We start from the raw sequence: 17949 nt of genomic DNA, 5'->3' as shown, positions 1-17949 counted from the left end.
TAAAGGGATACTGTGATGGGAAATTTTTTTTTTTTCAAAATGAATCAGTTAATAGTGCTGCTCCAGCAGAATTCTGCACTGAAATCCATTTCTCAAAAGAGCAAACAGATTTTTTATATTCAATTTTGAAATCTGACATGGGGCTAGACATATTGTCAATTTCCCAGCTGCCCCAAGTCATGTGACTTGTGCTCTGATAAACTTCAATCACTCTTTACTGCTGTACTGCAAGTTGGAGTGATATCAACCCCTCCCTTTTTCCCCCAGCAGCCAAACAAAAGAACAATGGGAAGGTAACCAGATAGCAGCTCCCTAACACAAGCTGGTAGATCTAAGAACAACACTCAATAGTAAAAACCCATGTCCCACTGAGACACATTCAGTTACACTGAGAAGGAAAAACAGCAGCCTGCCAGAAAGCATTTCTCTCCTAAAGTGCAGGCACAAGTCACATGACCAGGGGCAGCTGGGAAATTGAGATTTCAAAATTGAATATAAAAAAATCTGTTTGCTCTTTTGAGAAATGGATTTCAGTGCAGAATTCTGCTGGAGCAGCACTATTAACTGATTCATTTTGAAAAAAATGTTTTTTCCCATGACAGTATGCCTTTAAATAACAGTGTAAAAATCTAAACACAAAGCTGAATTATAAAGATTTATTTGAGCTTCCACCCTCCTCCAAGACCTGATTTAATACACCCCGTTGAAGAAAGAGATTATTTTACTGGCTTTTATTGAATTCATTTACATTAGTGATGCAACCTGCATTTTGTTTTTACCCCTAGACAAAAACAGAACCAGTTTTCCTAGCTTTGCTGTATATGGGCAGCTCAGGGGTCCTCCTGTCAGATTCTGGTCTGGACACTATCTACAAGGAGTTTATTTGTTCTCCTCTTTTCAGTTTGGGTTTCATCTGGGTACTCCAGTTTCCTCCTACACTCCAAAAAACAAAACAGGTTAATTGGCTCCTGATAAAATAGCTTATAGACATTGTGAATGTGAAAGGGACCTTAGATTGCCAGTTGAGTGTATAATCTCTGTAAAATGTCTGTGGCATATGCACACACTATATTAATAAAGAAATTAGAATACTAATAATAATCTTCTGTTCCATCTTCTTACCATAGTTGGTGATTTTACTACAACACCTTCTTTCATTTTGGTTATTAGCGTTTATTATATAAAGTTGGTGAGGCTATTATATACAATAGGTCAGGTATAGGAAAACGTATTCATCTTGTTCATCTTCCAACATCCCTTTATTAGTTGGTCAACTGGAAGGATGCTGGGAAATGAGGATTTTATATTTTCAGTATCAATGCAAAATAAATAATACTATTCATTTTTGTCATTATGGATCATTTACTGGAATGTGCATATACAGTATAGTAAGTTGTCAAATCAATTTTATGGTGTCCACCTTCTATTTTTAGAGTTATCTCTTCCTTTTATCCTCTGATTATGAGAGATCCGAATGGAGAGAGGCCATCCAGAAGTTACAGAAGAAAGGTGAGTGCTGCTAACTGTGACTGTTTATGGCTTTCTGGGGCAGTCTCACAACATGTAGAGAAATGTTGATGGGAAAGTAATTTTCTATGTTTACTAAAAGTAACATTGCTGTTCCTTCTTTATAGATCTTCAAGCTCTAGCACTCAGCCCCTTTGAGCTCCAGGTGCTCACTGCATCCTGCTTTAAACTCCGAACTGTTCACAACGTTCCCATCATCAGCCATAAGGACGGTAAGGAAATGCCTGACGTAAGCCTGTGAGTGGCTCATTTGACCACATGATGGCAGCAGCAGTCCCTTTCACAGCTTATCTACTTTATACTTGCATTCTGTTTCTATTACCAAGAGGGAAATTTTTTCAGTCTTTCCTAGAATGATCTTTCAGTTGGGTACTATAATAGGCAGAGCATTCTCTTTGATGAATGCTCCCAACAAGCATGATTTATCATGTCATATATGATTTATTTTATTCCAAAGACTGATAGTTGGCTAGATCTGTACTGTAAAAAATCTGCCCAAAACTACATTTAAGACTATGGTTACTTGTGTTTCCTGAAGACTCCCAGTAGGGTCAGAGTGATTTTCTTACAATTGCTTGCCCTTTCATTTGGCTTTGTAACATTCCTCAATGCGGTAGGTACCAGCTGCATATGGACACAATTAATGGAGTCCTTTACACATTTTCTATTTCTCTATAGTGTCTCTAGTGGGACAAGGATATGCCTTACAACAGTCGGTTACAAAAACATATATTCCAAAATATTCTTTCAATGTTAAAAATCAATATTTATTAAGTACAAAATTTAAAAAGATAGGCATACAGACCCATTGATGCTCCGCCTTACGCATTTCATACCCACTGGTACTTAGTCATAGGCACTTAGTACCAGTGGTATGAAACCCGTAAGGCAGAGCATCAATGGGTCTGTATGCCTATCTTTTTAAACTCGATGGTAAGTGGTCCACTGAAAGAATAAAGGGGTAATGTACTAAAATCCCAGATAGAAGTGCATCTATCTATCTATCTATCTATCTATCTATCTATCTATCTATTTATCTATCTAAATACATATCTATTATCTATCAACCTATAATCTATCTCATTATCTATCAATCTATCTATCTATCTATCTATCTATCTATCTATCTATCTCTTTAAAAGCCATGTTAGAGTTGCCTTGAAGCAAATCTTGGAACATTAGATTTTATAGCTCCACACTCAATAGCCCCTATGAGTAAGAATAGCTAATTTCTTAACCATATTTATGCTGTAAAGTGTTTCTTATAAGCTATCAAATGTATGTTTCACAAAAACAAAAAGTAAGAAAGTGTTCTAAGGTTTATTTAAAAAAAAAAAAAAGCAAAGAAAGAAACATCTCAAACTGGATAAAACCTCCATGATATTTGATTCCAATACTTCAGCACGTTTCTGGGAACAATCCCCTTCATCATAAATCAAGTAGCAAGCCATCAGCACTTGCATTTTGCCGGAAAGACATTTGATTTGTTATGTGTGGACCCATAAGTCAGATAGAGCTGAGGCCGGTTTCCAACGATGCTAAGGACAAGCATCCAGTTATTTGGAGCCATTGAGCAGTGACATCCCAGGTGCATAGCTACCTGCCTGCTGTGAGGACATTTAAGGGCATGTGGTGTTTTGATAATTTCTTCTTTATTACAGTTAAATAGCATTGCTTTGATGATGGCATTCCATTAGGATGTAGTCTATTATGTGTTCCACATAATATCTAAAAAGCTGCACTTGTTATGAAGTGAAAATATTGCCTTTATTATGGTCACATATATAGGTGAGGTTTTGGGCTCCTAAGGGTAGGACTACACGGACGTTTTTGGCGCGATCGGATACGGTGCGACAAAACGCATGCAATAAATTGCATGTGACGGAAATAAGTTGAGAGATAGAAATGTTGGCTGAAGTCGCAGCGTTGAACTGATGCGGTGCAACTGTCATCCAACATTTCTATCTCTCACCTTTTTTCCGTCGCATGCAATTTGTTGCATGCATTTGTCAGAACTTGCAACTAAAACACTGCTGCTTTCCTATCTCTTATGTGATGTTGCATCCAGTCACGCTAAGATTCTATACAGCTTATTGGCTTGTTGGAGTATATTCTTATGTGTTGTAACCACTAGGATTCCCATTATATGTCGGAGAAATTGATTTGGGGTCAATATATCCAAACTTGCAGACAGCCTGTTTCCATCTTGTAGATCTGGCTCTGAACCATTAGGCTGTATCTGTGCTATAAACCAGCGGTTCTGGATGCATAGTTGGCCAAAGGGACACAAAGGAGTGATTTGCATGTCTCCGCCCATGATGCTTTATGGGATAATCAAAACTCTCATTTTTGGTATCTAGTGCTGTGTGTATGGCATGAGACAAGTAAATACCTTCTGATTCCAGAAGGCATCACTTTAGAGAGAATATACAAACAGGTCCGCCATTAGAAATCATGGGGCCCCGTACAACAAAATTTTCTGGCCCCCTGGGCCCTGACCACCCGAGCCAGCCCAAGACATCAGCGCTAAAAACTGTAAACTGCCCCCTACACACACATGTTATAAAAACCCATTGATGGTCAGGGCCCACAGATAAGTTAAAAAAAACTGTGGCACCAGGGCCCCCATAAAAGTTTTTTTTTTTTTTAAAAAACATTGGCGGCAGCCCCCCCTTACAAGTTAAAAAGGAACATTCGGGCCCCAGAGAATATTTTTTTAATAAACATTGGTGGCAGGTGCCTATAGAGTATTAATTTCTCTAGTCGGCCCTCCTGTCAGTGCAGACGTATGGGTTATGTCTTGATCATCTCTGGAGGCAGGACAAAGATTGATGACTCATGACCCCTCCTTCCTCATATATGTGCTGGCTCCACCTCACTTCCTCAGTTCTTTTGTCCTGCCTCGGAGGTGAAGGACAGATTTTATTTATTTTATTTTATTTTTTTTATTTATTTTATTCTTTTATCATTATTATTCCTTTCAGCAGCACTGAGGGTACGCAGAGCTACCCGGATTACTGGAGAGCACTCTAGGCTGCAAACTAGCTAATAGGCACGCTGAGCTGTCTAGGCTATACCTGGCATACATTGCTAATGGGCACGCGGAGCTGTCCAGGGCTATACCTACTAAAAGGCTAATGGATACGCTGAGCTATCCAGGCTATACCTTGAGAAACATATCACTGCCGAACACGCAGAGCTGTTCATGGGGCAGAGCTATAGGACAGATAGAGCTGTTCATTACACAGCTAATGGTGCACGCAACACTATGGGGCACACAGAGCTGCTCAATTGTTAACTCTACTGAGAACATAGAGCTGCTGCGTACCGTGTATAGATGGAACGGGAGACGCATGTCATGGCAAGTAGTGGTAGTGCAAACGCTACCAGTTCCCCTCCATTACCAGGCCACGTTGCGTGTATCTCACAGGGCGCGGCGGACTGACGTCATCAGTGTGCGCGGTCGGCACGCCTACTGTACACTTCGCGCCAAACTAGACACGCACAGTACTAAAGGCGCAGCGTGTGTGCGCACTGACGTCATTGGCGCGACACAGGAGCAGAGCGCGAGCAGCTTCATGTACGCATCACTGTACCAACAATTTCGGCAGTTTTCATTCCGGGAGTTCAAAATTGGGAAGCAGACTACCTGAGCAGAACAACAATCGATCAGGGGGAATGGTCTCTCAACAACGAGATCTTCCACTCTCTCACTCTAAGATGGGGAACTCCAGAGGTGGACATGTTAGCCTCAAAACACAATCACAAAGTCCCAACGTACTGTGCCAGGACATGGGACCCAGGGGCAACCTTTGTGGATGCTCTAGTGACGACTTGGAGCTTCAAACTCATCTATGCCTTCCCCCCACTACCTCTGCTGCCACGAATCTTACGGAAGATCAAACACAACAAGGCAACGGTGATCCTAATTGCACCAGATTGGCCCAACAGAGTGTGGTACTCGGATCTTGTACAATTGTCAGCGGCAAGACCATGGCGACTGCCTCTACTCCCAGACTTGCTCACGCAGGGGCCTATATCTCATCCCAACGTCGCAATGCTCCATTTAACGGCTTTGCTGTTGAAACCCAATGGTGGACACAACATGGATTCTCACGGGAGGCAATTGACATACTTCTCAGAGCACGCCGACCGTCTACCTCCAAAATCTACCACCGGGTTTGGAAGATTTTCATGACTTGGTGCAACCAACGTCACCTTCAATGGGATCAAGTGCCCACACAGGCGATCATTGACTTTCTTACTGACGGGTTCCGCAAGGGGCTCGCTCTCCGGACACTCAAAACTCAAGTTTCAGCTTTGTCTGCACTTACTCATACTCGCTGGGCTGATGACAGCACTGTGATCCAATTCTTCAGGGGGGTTATCAGGGTTCGGCCTCCCATTAAAGACCCAACACCTTCGTGGGATCTCCCTCTGGTGTTATCTGCATTGCTAGATCCACCATTTGAACCGCTGTCTACGTGTGATCTCAAGTGGCTCTCCCTCAAGGTAGCCTTTCTGATAGCTATTACCTCTGCTAAGAGGGTGTCTGAGATAGCAGCACTATCTTGTAAGGAGCCTTGGTTGGTTCTCCATGCAGACAAGGTTGTCCTTCGGACTTTACCAGACTTTTTGCCCAAGGTGGTCTCTCAATTTCATTTGAATAATGACATCATACTTCCATCCTTTTGTCCACGACCAGCGAACCATAAGGAGAGTCGTCTCCACCGTCTGGATGTTGTGAGAGCCGTTCATATCTACTTGAAACGATCGCAGTCAATTCGACGTTCTGACAGCCTGCTTATTTCATATTCTGGGAAGACTAAAGGACAGTCGGTCTCTAAGAGGACCATTGCTAGGTGGCTGGTGGACACCATCAATACGTCTTATGATTCCAAGCAGAAGACCAGACCGTTTTCGGTAAAGGCCCACTCTACCAGAGCTCAAAGTACCTCATGGGCTCTGCAGAACATGGCAACACCAGAGCAGATATGCACAGCTGCCACATGGGCATCTCCAAACACTTTTGTTCAGTTTTACAAGTTAAATGTTTTCGCTTCTCAGACGGCCGCGTTTGGCCGGAAAGTTCTACAAGCTGTCGCAACTACGACTCCATGGTGATCTCTGCTCTATGGACTGGCAAATTCAGCACTACCCACCCGTTTGAGGGACAGCTTTTGGACGTCCCATACGTCTGCACTGACAGGAGGGCCGACTAGAGAAAAGGGGGTTTTGTACTCACCGGAAAACCCTTTTCTAGTAGGCCCGAACTGTCAGTGCAGTAAGTCCCACCCAGGCTGATTTTAGTATGGGTACAGGGACCTCTTTGTCGCTATCCTTTCATTTCTATCTGTTGTCTCTTGGCTTCTTTCTAACCTCTCTGTCTCCACTGTCTGAGCTTTACAAACGAACTGAGGAAGTGAGGTGGAGCCAGCACATATATGAGGAAGGAGGGGTCATGAGTCATCAATCTTTGTCCTGCCTCCAGAGATGATCAAGACATAACCCATACGTCTGCACTGACAGTTCGGGCCTACTAGAAAAGGGTTTTCCGGTGAGTACAAAACCCCCTTATAATACATTGGTGGCCAGGGGTTTAATAAAAAAAAAAAAAAAAACACACACATTGGTGTTCAGGACTTCAATTTCGGTTCCTTTCGTCACTTCGTTTTTATTTGCGGCTTTGGGACTTCAATTTCGGCTCCTTTCATGACGTCGAGTGTTTTCGTGGCTTTGGGGCTTCAAGTTCGGCTCCTTTCGTGACTTTGGGTCTTTTCGCGGCTTCAGGGCTTTAAGTTCAGCTCCTTTTGTGACTTTGGGTCTTTTCGCAGCTTCAGGACTTCAAGTTCAGCTCCTTTCGTGACTTTGGGTCTTTTCGTGGCTTTGGGGCTTCAAGTTCGGCTCCTTTCGTGGCTTTGGGTCTTTTCGATTCTTCGGGACTTCAAGATTTGCGGCTTCGGGACTTGGGTTTTTCAACTCTTCGGGACTTCGGTGGTTCAGGACATCGGAAGAGGTGGCGCAGCTTCAGCAATGTTAAGGGCCCGGCTATTTCGGAAAGTGCAGCACAGCCGGGCCCCTATTTAGGCCTGGGCCCCGTACAGTAGTACCCCCCTGATGGCAGCCCTGTATACAAACTCCTTGGTTGGAATTGAACCTAGGATGCAAGCACAGGAATCCCTTCCATCTATTTCCAGCCTGTATGGAACACAAAGCAATGTTTGTAATTCTCTACAAAACACTTTTCAGTGCTATATTTCTATATATATCTAATTTCTATATTAATATTGCATAGGCGTTATCTTGGTTTGAACATCACATGGTAACTTAATGTTTTCCCTCCCCTGTTGCCTCCAGAGAAACTAAAAGGATTACCAGGGGAATGTACTTGTATGGATGAGACATACTGGCTGCCTTCCAGAACAGGAAGTAATTAAAAGACAATGTAAACAAGATGGTTTGCAATAGATCTTGGATGTGCTACAGTATTTAGTATAATGGACGATCAAGCTTGTCATTCATTCACCATAATCTTCATTTGCACTCACATACTCAGATAAATATATATCCATACATATACACACACATGGTGGCACCACTAGCTATCTGCTACTTTTATTTTCTACAGTTGAACGAATTGTTACAGCACAGAAAATAATTGAGTGAATTATTCCTACCCACATGCAGTATCTATCGGGGAGGGTGGATTCAGACCAGTGATAGTGCTTGGTGCTGTTGCTGTGCGGCACTGACCACTACCACCCGATAGATCAGGATGTTGTTCAACTGTTCAAACCAAGTATAAAGTACACACAGGTATCAAGTTTAATAAATGTGTCAGTTTGTTAAAAGCTGTTCTGACAGCCATGAACATCTGGATTAATAAATGTCCTGATTCCTGTACCTGATTCTAAGTAAGCTAGCCGGAATCCATATTGGTGGCAAAACAATGCTATTGGGTTTATTTCCTGTTTAAATGTTTTCATCGTAAAAATAGAAACTTTTTAAATAGATAGGCTGTGCCAAATAAAAAATGTTTCTTATATAGTTAGTTAGCCAAAAATGTAATGTATAACGGCTGGAGTGACTGGATGTCTAACATAATAGCCAGAACACTACTTCCTGCTTTTCAGCTCTATAACTCTGAGTTAGTCAGTGACTTAAAGGAGAATTCAACTCTTCACTAAAAAAAAAACCCTACCCTATGTAGACCCTGCCCCTAACTTTTTACTTAACCCTCGGTGCAGATTCAGGGATCACAGTTCACGGCAGACCCTGAAGATGGCTGCCGTGAACTGCGATTCCTGAATCTGCACCGAGGGATAAGTAAAAAGTTTGGCGCATTACCCCGGGCTACCAGTTAGGCTGGGGGAAGGAAGGAGGGGGGTCTATGTAGGGTAAGGGGGGTAGGGTTTTTTTTTTAGTTAACAGTTGAATTCTCCTTTAAAGGTGGGGCGACACATGGGACATATCTGTTCAGTGAGTTTGCAATTGATCCTTAGCATGCAGCTCAGATTCAAAAGCAAATAGTTATGACCCAAGTCACTGATTGATTACTGCCTGGTAACTAATCAGTGAAAAGCAAAAGAGCTGCAAAGCAGGAAGTAGTGTTCTGTTATTATGATACACATCCAGTCAATCCAACCTTTATACATTACATTTTTTGGCTAACTAACTACTGAAAAAACTTTTTATTTTGCAAGGGCTAGCTATTTGCATAGTAACATAGTTAGTAAGGTTGAAAAAAGACACACGTCCATCAAGTTCAACCTTTTTTTTTTTTTTATATCTGCCTAACTGCCAGTTGATCCAGAGGAAGGCAAAAAACCCATCTGAAGCCTCACCAAACGTACTCCATTTTTATTTTTATACTGACCCACCCAGCACCAGGGCCTGCCCCCTCTAGTTATGTTACTGGTACAGGAGTTGCTAATGGTAAAAAAGCATGTTCTTATGAAAAGCTAAAATGTGAAGAAGAGTTGTTACTAAAAAGTTTAGGATTTTTTTGTTATGTTTTAATGTTTACAAGTTTTAGACAGATATAGATGCCGGGCCATGCTTTTGGGCGCGTACAATAAATTGCATATTTCTAGGACAGCTTGGGACTTAATGTTAAGAATTCAGTCCAGTGTTATACATCAGCAGCAAAGCCTGGAGCCCCTTCTCTCCCCCTGCCATAGTGCCATGAGGAGCCTGAGGAATGCAAGGTTATTCCCTGGGATCTCCCACAGGTAGGGAGGAAATGCAGATGGAAGCTGAACTGAACCCAGTCTCCTTTTGCTTCAGATAATATATGTGAGGTTAACTTGTTAGATGCCTTGTATTGATAAGAACTTAGTAAAGCCTTATTCCCACATTTCTGTTTGTGTCAGTTGGCGACTGCACCATTGTGCTTTTATTGTAGTAGTTCAGAGCAACCTTCAAGATATTGAACTTTAGCTCAACACATTAAAGCAAGTATAAAGCAAAATCTTTCGTGTAGTACAAATAAATGCCCTGCTTTCAAGAGCTTACATTCTAGGGAGTGTGTAACACATACAACTCAAAGAAATAATAGTGTTCCTTCAAGGGAAAGGAATAGTAAATAACTGGGTTTTTAGAGAGTCGGTATGCTTAAAGGAACAGTAACATCAAAAAATTAAAGTGTTTTAAAGTAATAAAAATATAATGCCGTGTTGCCCTGCACTGGTAAAACTGTTGTTTTTGCTTCAGAAACACTACTGTTGTTGATATAAATAAGCTGCTGTGTAGCAATGGGGGCAGCCATTCAAAGGAGAAAAGGCTCAGGTTACACAGCAGATAAGCTCTGTAGAACATAATGGTGTTATCTGTTATCCACTATTTAGGGTAAGGCCAGACGAGGAGATTCGGGGAGATTTTGTCGCCTGGCGACTTATCGGCACTTCTTTTGCGCGACTATCTCCCCGAACTGCCTCAGCGTCTTTTCCCCATAGGCTACAGCGCATAGGCTACAGCGCAAAATGCACACGCGGCGATGCGTTTTCAATAGTCGCCCAAAGTTGCCTCGCCAGGCGACAAAATCTCCCCGAATCTCCTCGTCTTGCCTTACCCTTAATAGTAAATGGAGAGTGTTTTTTTACTGCACTGGAGAATCCCACTGAAAAAGTCAAGCCTAGGTTAAAATATTGAATTCTGCAAATAGAGTATATTTGGGTTGTAAAACTCCCACGATTAGTGAGTCTCATCCCCAAAAGGGTAATAACTATAGCCAAATTTAGCAGATTCAGGCAGTTCAAGTTCTTAAAAAAAACGCTGTAATGCTGCTGAATCCAGATACAAATCCTGGATTTTGGTGGTAATAATTACCAATGGAAGATCTGAAACTTTTAGGACGATAGTAGTTGTCCGTTACAGTAGCATATTGATTAAAGCTATGTACTGGAGGCTGCTAAACATTAAGGACTGCATTGAGTACACAATAGATGTGGGTGCTGGACTGACCTTCTCGCTCCTTTATACTTGAATATTATATTAAAAGTCCCCTTGGTATGCTCTAAGAGTGTAAATATTATACATAAATACTGTATGCTAGATTTGTGTTTGTATAGGGGCTACAGGTATGGGATCGGTTATCCGGAAACCCATTATCAGAAAGCTCTGAATTACAGAGTCCTATAGACTCAATTTTATCCAAATAATTTTAAAAATGATTTCCTATTTCTCTGTAATAATAAAACAGTAGCTTGTACTTGATCCAAACTAAGATATAATTAATCCTTTTTTGGAGTCAAAACCAGCCTATTGAGTTTAATGATTGTTTACTTGATTTTCTAGTAGACTTATGGTAAGTAGATTATGGAAGGATCCATTATCCGTTAAACGTCAGGTCCCGAGCATTCTGAATAACAGGTCCCATACCTGTATAATATTAGACAAAATCAATAGAACCTTTACATAAAAGGACAACAGTGTAACCTTTTCTTTATTCTATTCTAGATGATGAATCTCCAGGCTTATATGGCTTCCTGCACGTAATCGTAAAATCTGCCAAAGGATTTAGTCACTCCTCCAGTAAGTTGATATTTGTTCATAATTCTTAAAGGGAACCTCTAGGATCACAACAAGTTTGCACCATTGTATTTCATGCCTCTAAATATAGAATGTTCCATTACACGTTAACCATCTCCACTGCTTTGCTGAAGATTTCCCTGATAACCATTGCTAGTGCCTGCCAGTACTTCCAGCTGGCTGATTTTTTCCTGGCTGTTCAGGGCATCCGGAAGTAGCCGACAATTTACACTGTGGGAATTCTGCCAATCCTCACGTAGAGGGTGGGTGGCCAACAGCTTGGCAAACGTAATTGTACTCTCTAATACTCTGTAATTGTACTTTAATGGGGTCCGTTTTAGGAGTAACAGTACTTCTTAGGTGAGTTGAATGCAGGTGCCATGTGTTATTTTTCATTGCCTGCATGATGGAGCCTTGGAGGAGAACAATGTTAAATAAATGGCTAGTTTTGTATTTAAGTGCCATTTTACAATGCTTCCTTGGGGAAAATATATGAACCAATTGCTTATACAGTATTTGTGCAGTGCAGCTTCTGCCTTGTGGGCACAACAAATGTTTTGAGACATGAGACAGTCACAGCCTGTTTCATATATAGAGGTTCCATGTAGTATGTAGTATAGGTGCAGACATATGTATATAGGTGGCCATACACTATAAGATCCGCTCGTTTGGCGACATCGCCAAACAAGCGGATCTTTTCCCCGATATGCCACTAATGGCAGGGCTATATCGGGGGTAATCTGAACGTTCGGCCCTAAGGATATCGATCGGAAAGACCCGTCGGAAGCCTCCATACATGGGCAGATTAGCTGGCAAATTGGTTTAAACGATCGATATCAGCAGCTTTATCTGCCCGTGTATGGCCACCTTTACTCCTTGATGTCCCTGTGACCAATTATGCATTCAGAACCATAGGTTTAGTAGTACACCATTTCTTTCACAACATAAACCCAATGCCTTACATTTTGGTTTTAAGGAAAGGCCGGATTATAAGTATATAACAGACTAAAAAAAGTCTATGAAAGGGGTTGTTCATCTGTGAGTAAACTTTTAGTATGATGCAGAGAGTGATATTCTGAGACCATTTTCATCTGGTTTTAATTTTTTATTTTTTGAGTTATTTAGCTTTTTGTTTAGCAGCTCTCTAGTTTGCAATATCAGCAATCTGTTGGCTAGGGTCCAAATTACCCTAGCAACCATGCGCTGATTTGAATGAGAGACTGGAATATGGATAGGAGAGGCCTGAATGTGACTACTATTTGAAAGCTGGAACGAGTCAGAAGAAGAAGGCAAATAATGGAAAAACTATAAAAAAGAAAAAATGAAGGCCTATTGAAAAGTTGCTTAGAATCGGCCAATCTATAGCAAACTTAAAAGTGAACCACCCCTTTAAGCTAAAATAATGTTTTATTAAGTTAGGGAAGGTTTCATCTTTTTAGACTGCCCTAAGGGTGCCCACGCAGGAAATCCAGCCCTGTTTATGAGCCAGAAAGAGGAGAGTGCAATGCTAATTTGCTCTCTATGGGGCAAATTCACTAAGCGACGAACGCTAGCGTTACTTCGCTAGCGTTTGTCATTTTCGTTACTGCGCAAATTCACTAACGAACGCTGGCGTAGTTTCGCTAGTGTTACTTCGCACCCTTACGCCTGGCGAATTTTCGCTAGCGACGTAACTACGCAAATTCACTAACTTGCGCAGTGTATTGAACGCTACCTTTTACGCTAGACTTCCTTCGCCACCTCAGACCTGGCGAAGCGCAATAGAGTAGATAGGGATTGTTTCAAAAAAAGTCAAAATTTTTTCTAAGTCCCAAAAAACGCTGGCGTGTTTTCTACATTATGGGTGATAGGCTGAAAAAGATCGAAAAATTTTTTGGGGCTCCCCTCCTTCCCCCCTACATTTCCTGACTCATGGCACCTAGACAGTGGGCACATGTGTAGGGCAAAATAAAAATTTTATTTGATGATTTGAAGGTTTTCTAGGCATTTGTAGTGCTGATATGTATTCCTCCATTGAAATTTGAATTTGGCGCCGTATGCAAATTAGCCTTCGCTATCGTAACTTCGCTTTACATAGCGAATCAACGCTAGCGCAACTTCGCAACCTTACGCTACCCCTGAGCGCAACTTCGGATTTTAGTGAATTTGCGGAGCGCTGGCTCAGTGCGGCGAAGTTGCGCCTGGCGAAACTACGAATGTTACTGAATTTGCCCCTATGGCTCTCTGAAGATTCTGTGAGGGCATTAGGGTAATCAAAATAGACAATATTGTGTGTGCTACAACCATCTTATTTAACCTTGTAGGTTGGGTGCAAAGCAGTCTGGAAACCCTTCTAGACATACAGAAAAAAAATACAACTGCAGCACCTCTTTGTTGCAAAAAGTGAAAACTTGAATTTATTAGGTCAAACAACCAGACTTGAATTTATTAGGTCAAACAACAAAGAAAGCTTTTTTTCAAAAATGTTTTACCATCGGCAAATTCCTACGGATCACTATGCAAACGGATGGCATACGCGTCGCTTCGGTTTTTCAAAGGCGCCTGAAGTTTCCTTGTGAGACAACTTCGGGCGAATTCGGAAAAAAGAAGCAAAGCTTATGCCACTCCACCGACGATTCACATTCTTGTTGGTGGGAAGGCATTTTGGGGAGATTAGTCGCCCGCAGTACTGAAGATTTATCACAGGCGACGAAATCTTCCCATGTGCCACCACGCTAAAGCCTGTAGAGCGTCAGAAAATTGTGTTATAGTTGTAGTATAGTATAGTTCTTCCCTTGAACTATTCATTATTATTTTGCCGGGCCAGCAAATATCAAGGTATAGACTTATTAGACTGATCACAATGGTGAAACAGCAAATTCTGCCTAAGCGCACAGTAATGGTGCAGACCATGGCCAAGGAACACCCAGCTATAATGTAATTGTAGAATCCTGGACAAACTAAAATACCACAGCATCACTATGTAGATTATTCAGAATAACAAACATCTAGTGAAACATAAAACGTTTGCAAGATCCTTGAATTTTATGCATTCACAAACCCCAACACATGAGGTAAAAGAGAGAGGTTCCCCCAACCTTAGGCCCCAGTTTATCACATTACCTTTTATAACCGTGGAAATCCACTCATTAACAACAGCTTGTGTTCATTAAACTTGTCACTCTCAAATTATATATATATTTAAAGCTTGCAAGCCTAGAGTGGTACATTCCTTGGAAATAACTCCTACATTTACACAATGCTAACCCCATGCACTGTACCATCATTAATGTGGGTATTAATTGCTAATCTGTTAATTTTACATATGTCAACCTTTGGCTCTATAGTTCCAAATACTCACATTGCACTTCAGTAAAAGCTTGAAGAGTCACAGATCATTCAATGAAAGCTATACAGGTACTGTATGGGACCCATTATCCAGAAAGCTCAGAATTAAGGGGTGGCCATCTCCCATAGACTGCATTTTATCCAAATCCAACTAAGATATAATTAATCCTTTTTGGAAGGAAAACCAGACTATCGGGTTTATTTAATGTTTAAATGATTTTCTAGTAGACTTAAGGTCTGGAAATTGCGGAAAGTTCAGTTATCCTGGAGATCCAAATTATGGAAAGTTCGGTTATCCAGAATACCCCAAGTCCCGAGCATTCTGGATAAAAGGCCTCGTATCTGTACTTGCTGGAGACCTGGGGTTTTCCAGATAAAGGGTGTTTCCGTAATTACGGACTCCATAATTTGTCTACTTAAAAATCATATTAATATTAAATGAGCTCAATAGACTGGTTCTGCTTTCTATAAGGATTAATAATATTACTAAGTTTGGATCAAGTACAAGGTACTGTTTTATTATTACAGAGAAAAAAAAATGTATGTGATATGGCCTTCCTGTAATGTGGAGCTTTCTGGAAAATGAGTTTCTGGATAACACATCCCATACCTGTACTATTTATTGTTTTTATAGGTGCAGCATTCCCTGGGGTTCTTGTTGTGAGCAGGGGTGCTCTAGCTCTTGCACCCCAGTAAACCGTAAATGCCCCATATTGTATTTCTGTATTCTATGTTTGATCACATTATTTTAAGGGTTAAAGGAGAAGGAAAGGTTAAAACTAAGTAAGCCTTATCAGAAAGGTCCACCTAAATATACCAGTAAACCCTAAAAGTAATGCTGCTCTGAGTCCCCTGTCAAAAGAAACACTGCATTTCTTTCCTTCTATTGTGTACACATGGGCTTCTGTATCAGACTTCCTGCCTTCAGCTTAAACCTCATTGCCCTGGGCAAGAGCATGCTCAGTTTGCTCCTCTCCCCCCACCCCTCCCTTCTCTACTGTAATCTGAGCCCAGAGCAGGGAGAGACTCAGGCAGGAAGTGATGTCATACCATGTTAATACTGCAGCTCCTATCCTAAAGAAACAGAGAGTTTCTAGAGTTTTTTACTCAGATATGGTAAAACATTCTACAGAATAAATATAGCATTCTAGCTTGCACTATTGCAGCTAATTTATTGGCAATAAAATGCCTCTATAGCTTTCCTTCTCCTTTAAAAACTATACAAGAAGAAATCCATTAAAAATAATACAAAGGAAGAGTGGAAATTCCTGACTTAATTTTGATTTGCATAAAACAAATATGTTTAGAAGTTTTTTTTCAAAGTGCACATCAGCTAGGCATTATTTTAGCTTGCTAAAAGCAAATTTACTGTCTGTTCCTGCATTTAGGACTACATTAAAGTATAAGAGCATCAATAAATATCCATTTAAAAATATCAGTACAAAATAAATAGTTTGTATACAACTAATAAAATCTAGTGTGTGTCTGTTATAATCATTCCTCTCTTCATATATCTTCTAGTTTTAATACAGTAACAATGAACCCCTTATGGAGCTAAACCCAGGTTAACCCGGGCCGCATCTCAGCATTACAGGCCATTATACAAAAATCTATTTATCATTTTGGGGTATTTCTTGCCTAATTAAATTAAAGCCCTTGAGCCTTAACCAGGAAACTAGAAATGCTAAAGAACTTGGATTCCCCTTGCCTAAGGCATAACAGAACATTGCTTAATGTTTTCTTAGTAGCAGAATTTTGACCTGTCTACCCTTGTGTGTTATAGCAAGTATTTCATATCAGGGAAGCTTTATAGCAAAGCACAAGTGTGGCTTGTCCTTGGAAACACAAATTCCTATTATGGGTATGGGACCTGTTAGCCAGAATACTCGGCACCTGGGATTTTCCAGATAAGGCATCTTTCTGTAATTTGGATCTTCATACCATAAAGTCTGCTAAAAATAATTTAAACATGAAATAAACCCAATAGGCTGGTTTTGCCTCCAATATGGTTAATTATATCTTAGTTTGGATCAAGTACAAAGTACTGGTTTGTGATTACAGAAAAAAAGGAAATGTTCTTAAATATTAGAATTATTTGATTACTATTACACCTATGGGAGATAACCTTCCATAATTCAGAGCATTCTGGAAAACAGTCTCCCATACCTGTATGATTTTTCTTTATTTTCCCTAAGGCTAATGGCACACTGCACAGTGCTTTAGCTTTGTGCTGCTTTTAATGTATCTGCACACAAGGAGCGAATAATGTATACTTTTATTTTCCAAATTTCTCACAATTCCAGGCCTATCCCCACCAGTGGGTTGACTCCTCTATGGAATCAGTCAGTGTTAGCTGTCTACTTGCAGAAATTAATCTAGTTTACTTTTGAAATAATATCCAACAGTTCTACACTGTTATACACAACAGTTCTACCAGCAACTACCTTTTCATTTACAGGTATGGGATCCGCTATCCGGAAACCCGTTATCCAGAAAGCTTTGATGTACGGAAAGGCTGTCTCCCATAGACTCCATTTATTTATCCAAATAAAGCACATTTTTTAAAAAAAAAGATTTCCTTTTTCTCTGTAATAATAAAACAGTACCTTGTATACTTGATCCCAACTAAGATATAATTAATCCTTATTGGAAGCAGAATCAGTTAAGTTGTAATCAGCGCAATTTTGGTGGGAGGTGCAAGTATAATGGGTCATTCTTTTCAGTCTTTCTTTCTTTATTAATGGTTTATTTAATTGACCCTGCACACCACCATTGTTTCTTGTTTGAGTGGTAGGTGTTTCATTTATTTATCAAGGGTCGAATTTCGAATTCATGTAATTTTTTGAATTCTACTATAATTTTAAAAACTCGATTCGAATGTTAGGAAGGCTGCAAACATCACCAAATTGATCCTGGATGTTTCCCATTGACGTACACAGCAGGTTCTAGATGGCGAATAGTCGAATTCGAGTTCTTAAAGGGCCAGAGTATGATACATCTCGAAAATCGAATTAGAATTTTTTGAAAAACTCAAATCGAATTTGAATAACTCTCTAGTCAAATTTG

At 40.6% G+C, this 17949-nt stretch overlaps 1 protein-coding gene across 5 annotated transcripts in view; it reads left to right on the top strand.

The window, feature by feature from the left end:
- Positions 1–17949, top strand: part of abr.L (ABR, RhoGEF and GTPase activating protein L homeolog) — a 262424-nt gene that overhangs the window by 192365 nt on the left and 52110 nt on the right. For all 5 annotated transcript variants that reach the window (XM_018244805.2, XM_041580866.1, XM_018244806.2 and 2 more), the window contains 3 exon segments: positions 1434–1509; positions 1635–1739; positions 11485–11559. In XM_018244805.2, the coding sequence (XP_018100294.1) occupies positions 1434–1509; positions 1635–1739; positions 11485–11559 (256 nt within the window).

This window comes from Xenopus laevis, chromosome 2L (assembly GCF_017654675.1).
Source record: "Xenopus laevis strain J_2021 chromosome 2L, Xenopus_laevis_v10.1, whole genome shotgun sequence".
In the NCBI taxonomy this organism is placed as follows: Eukaryota; Metazoa; Chordata; class Amphibia; order Anura; family Pipidae; genus Xenopus; species Xenopus laevis.
This window is presented reverse-complemented; position numbering and strand designations above follow the sequence as displayed.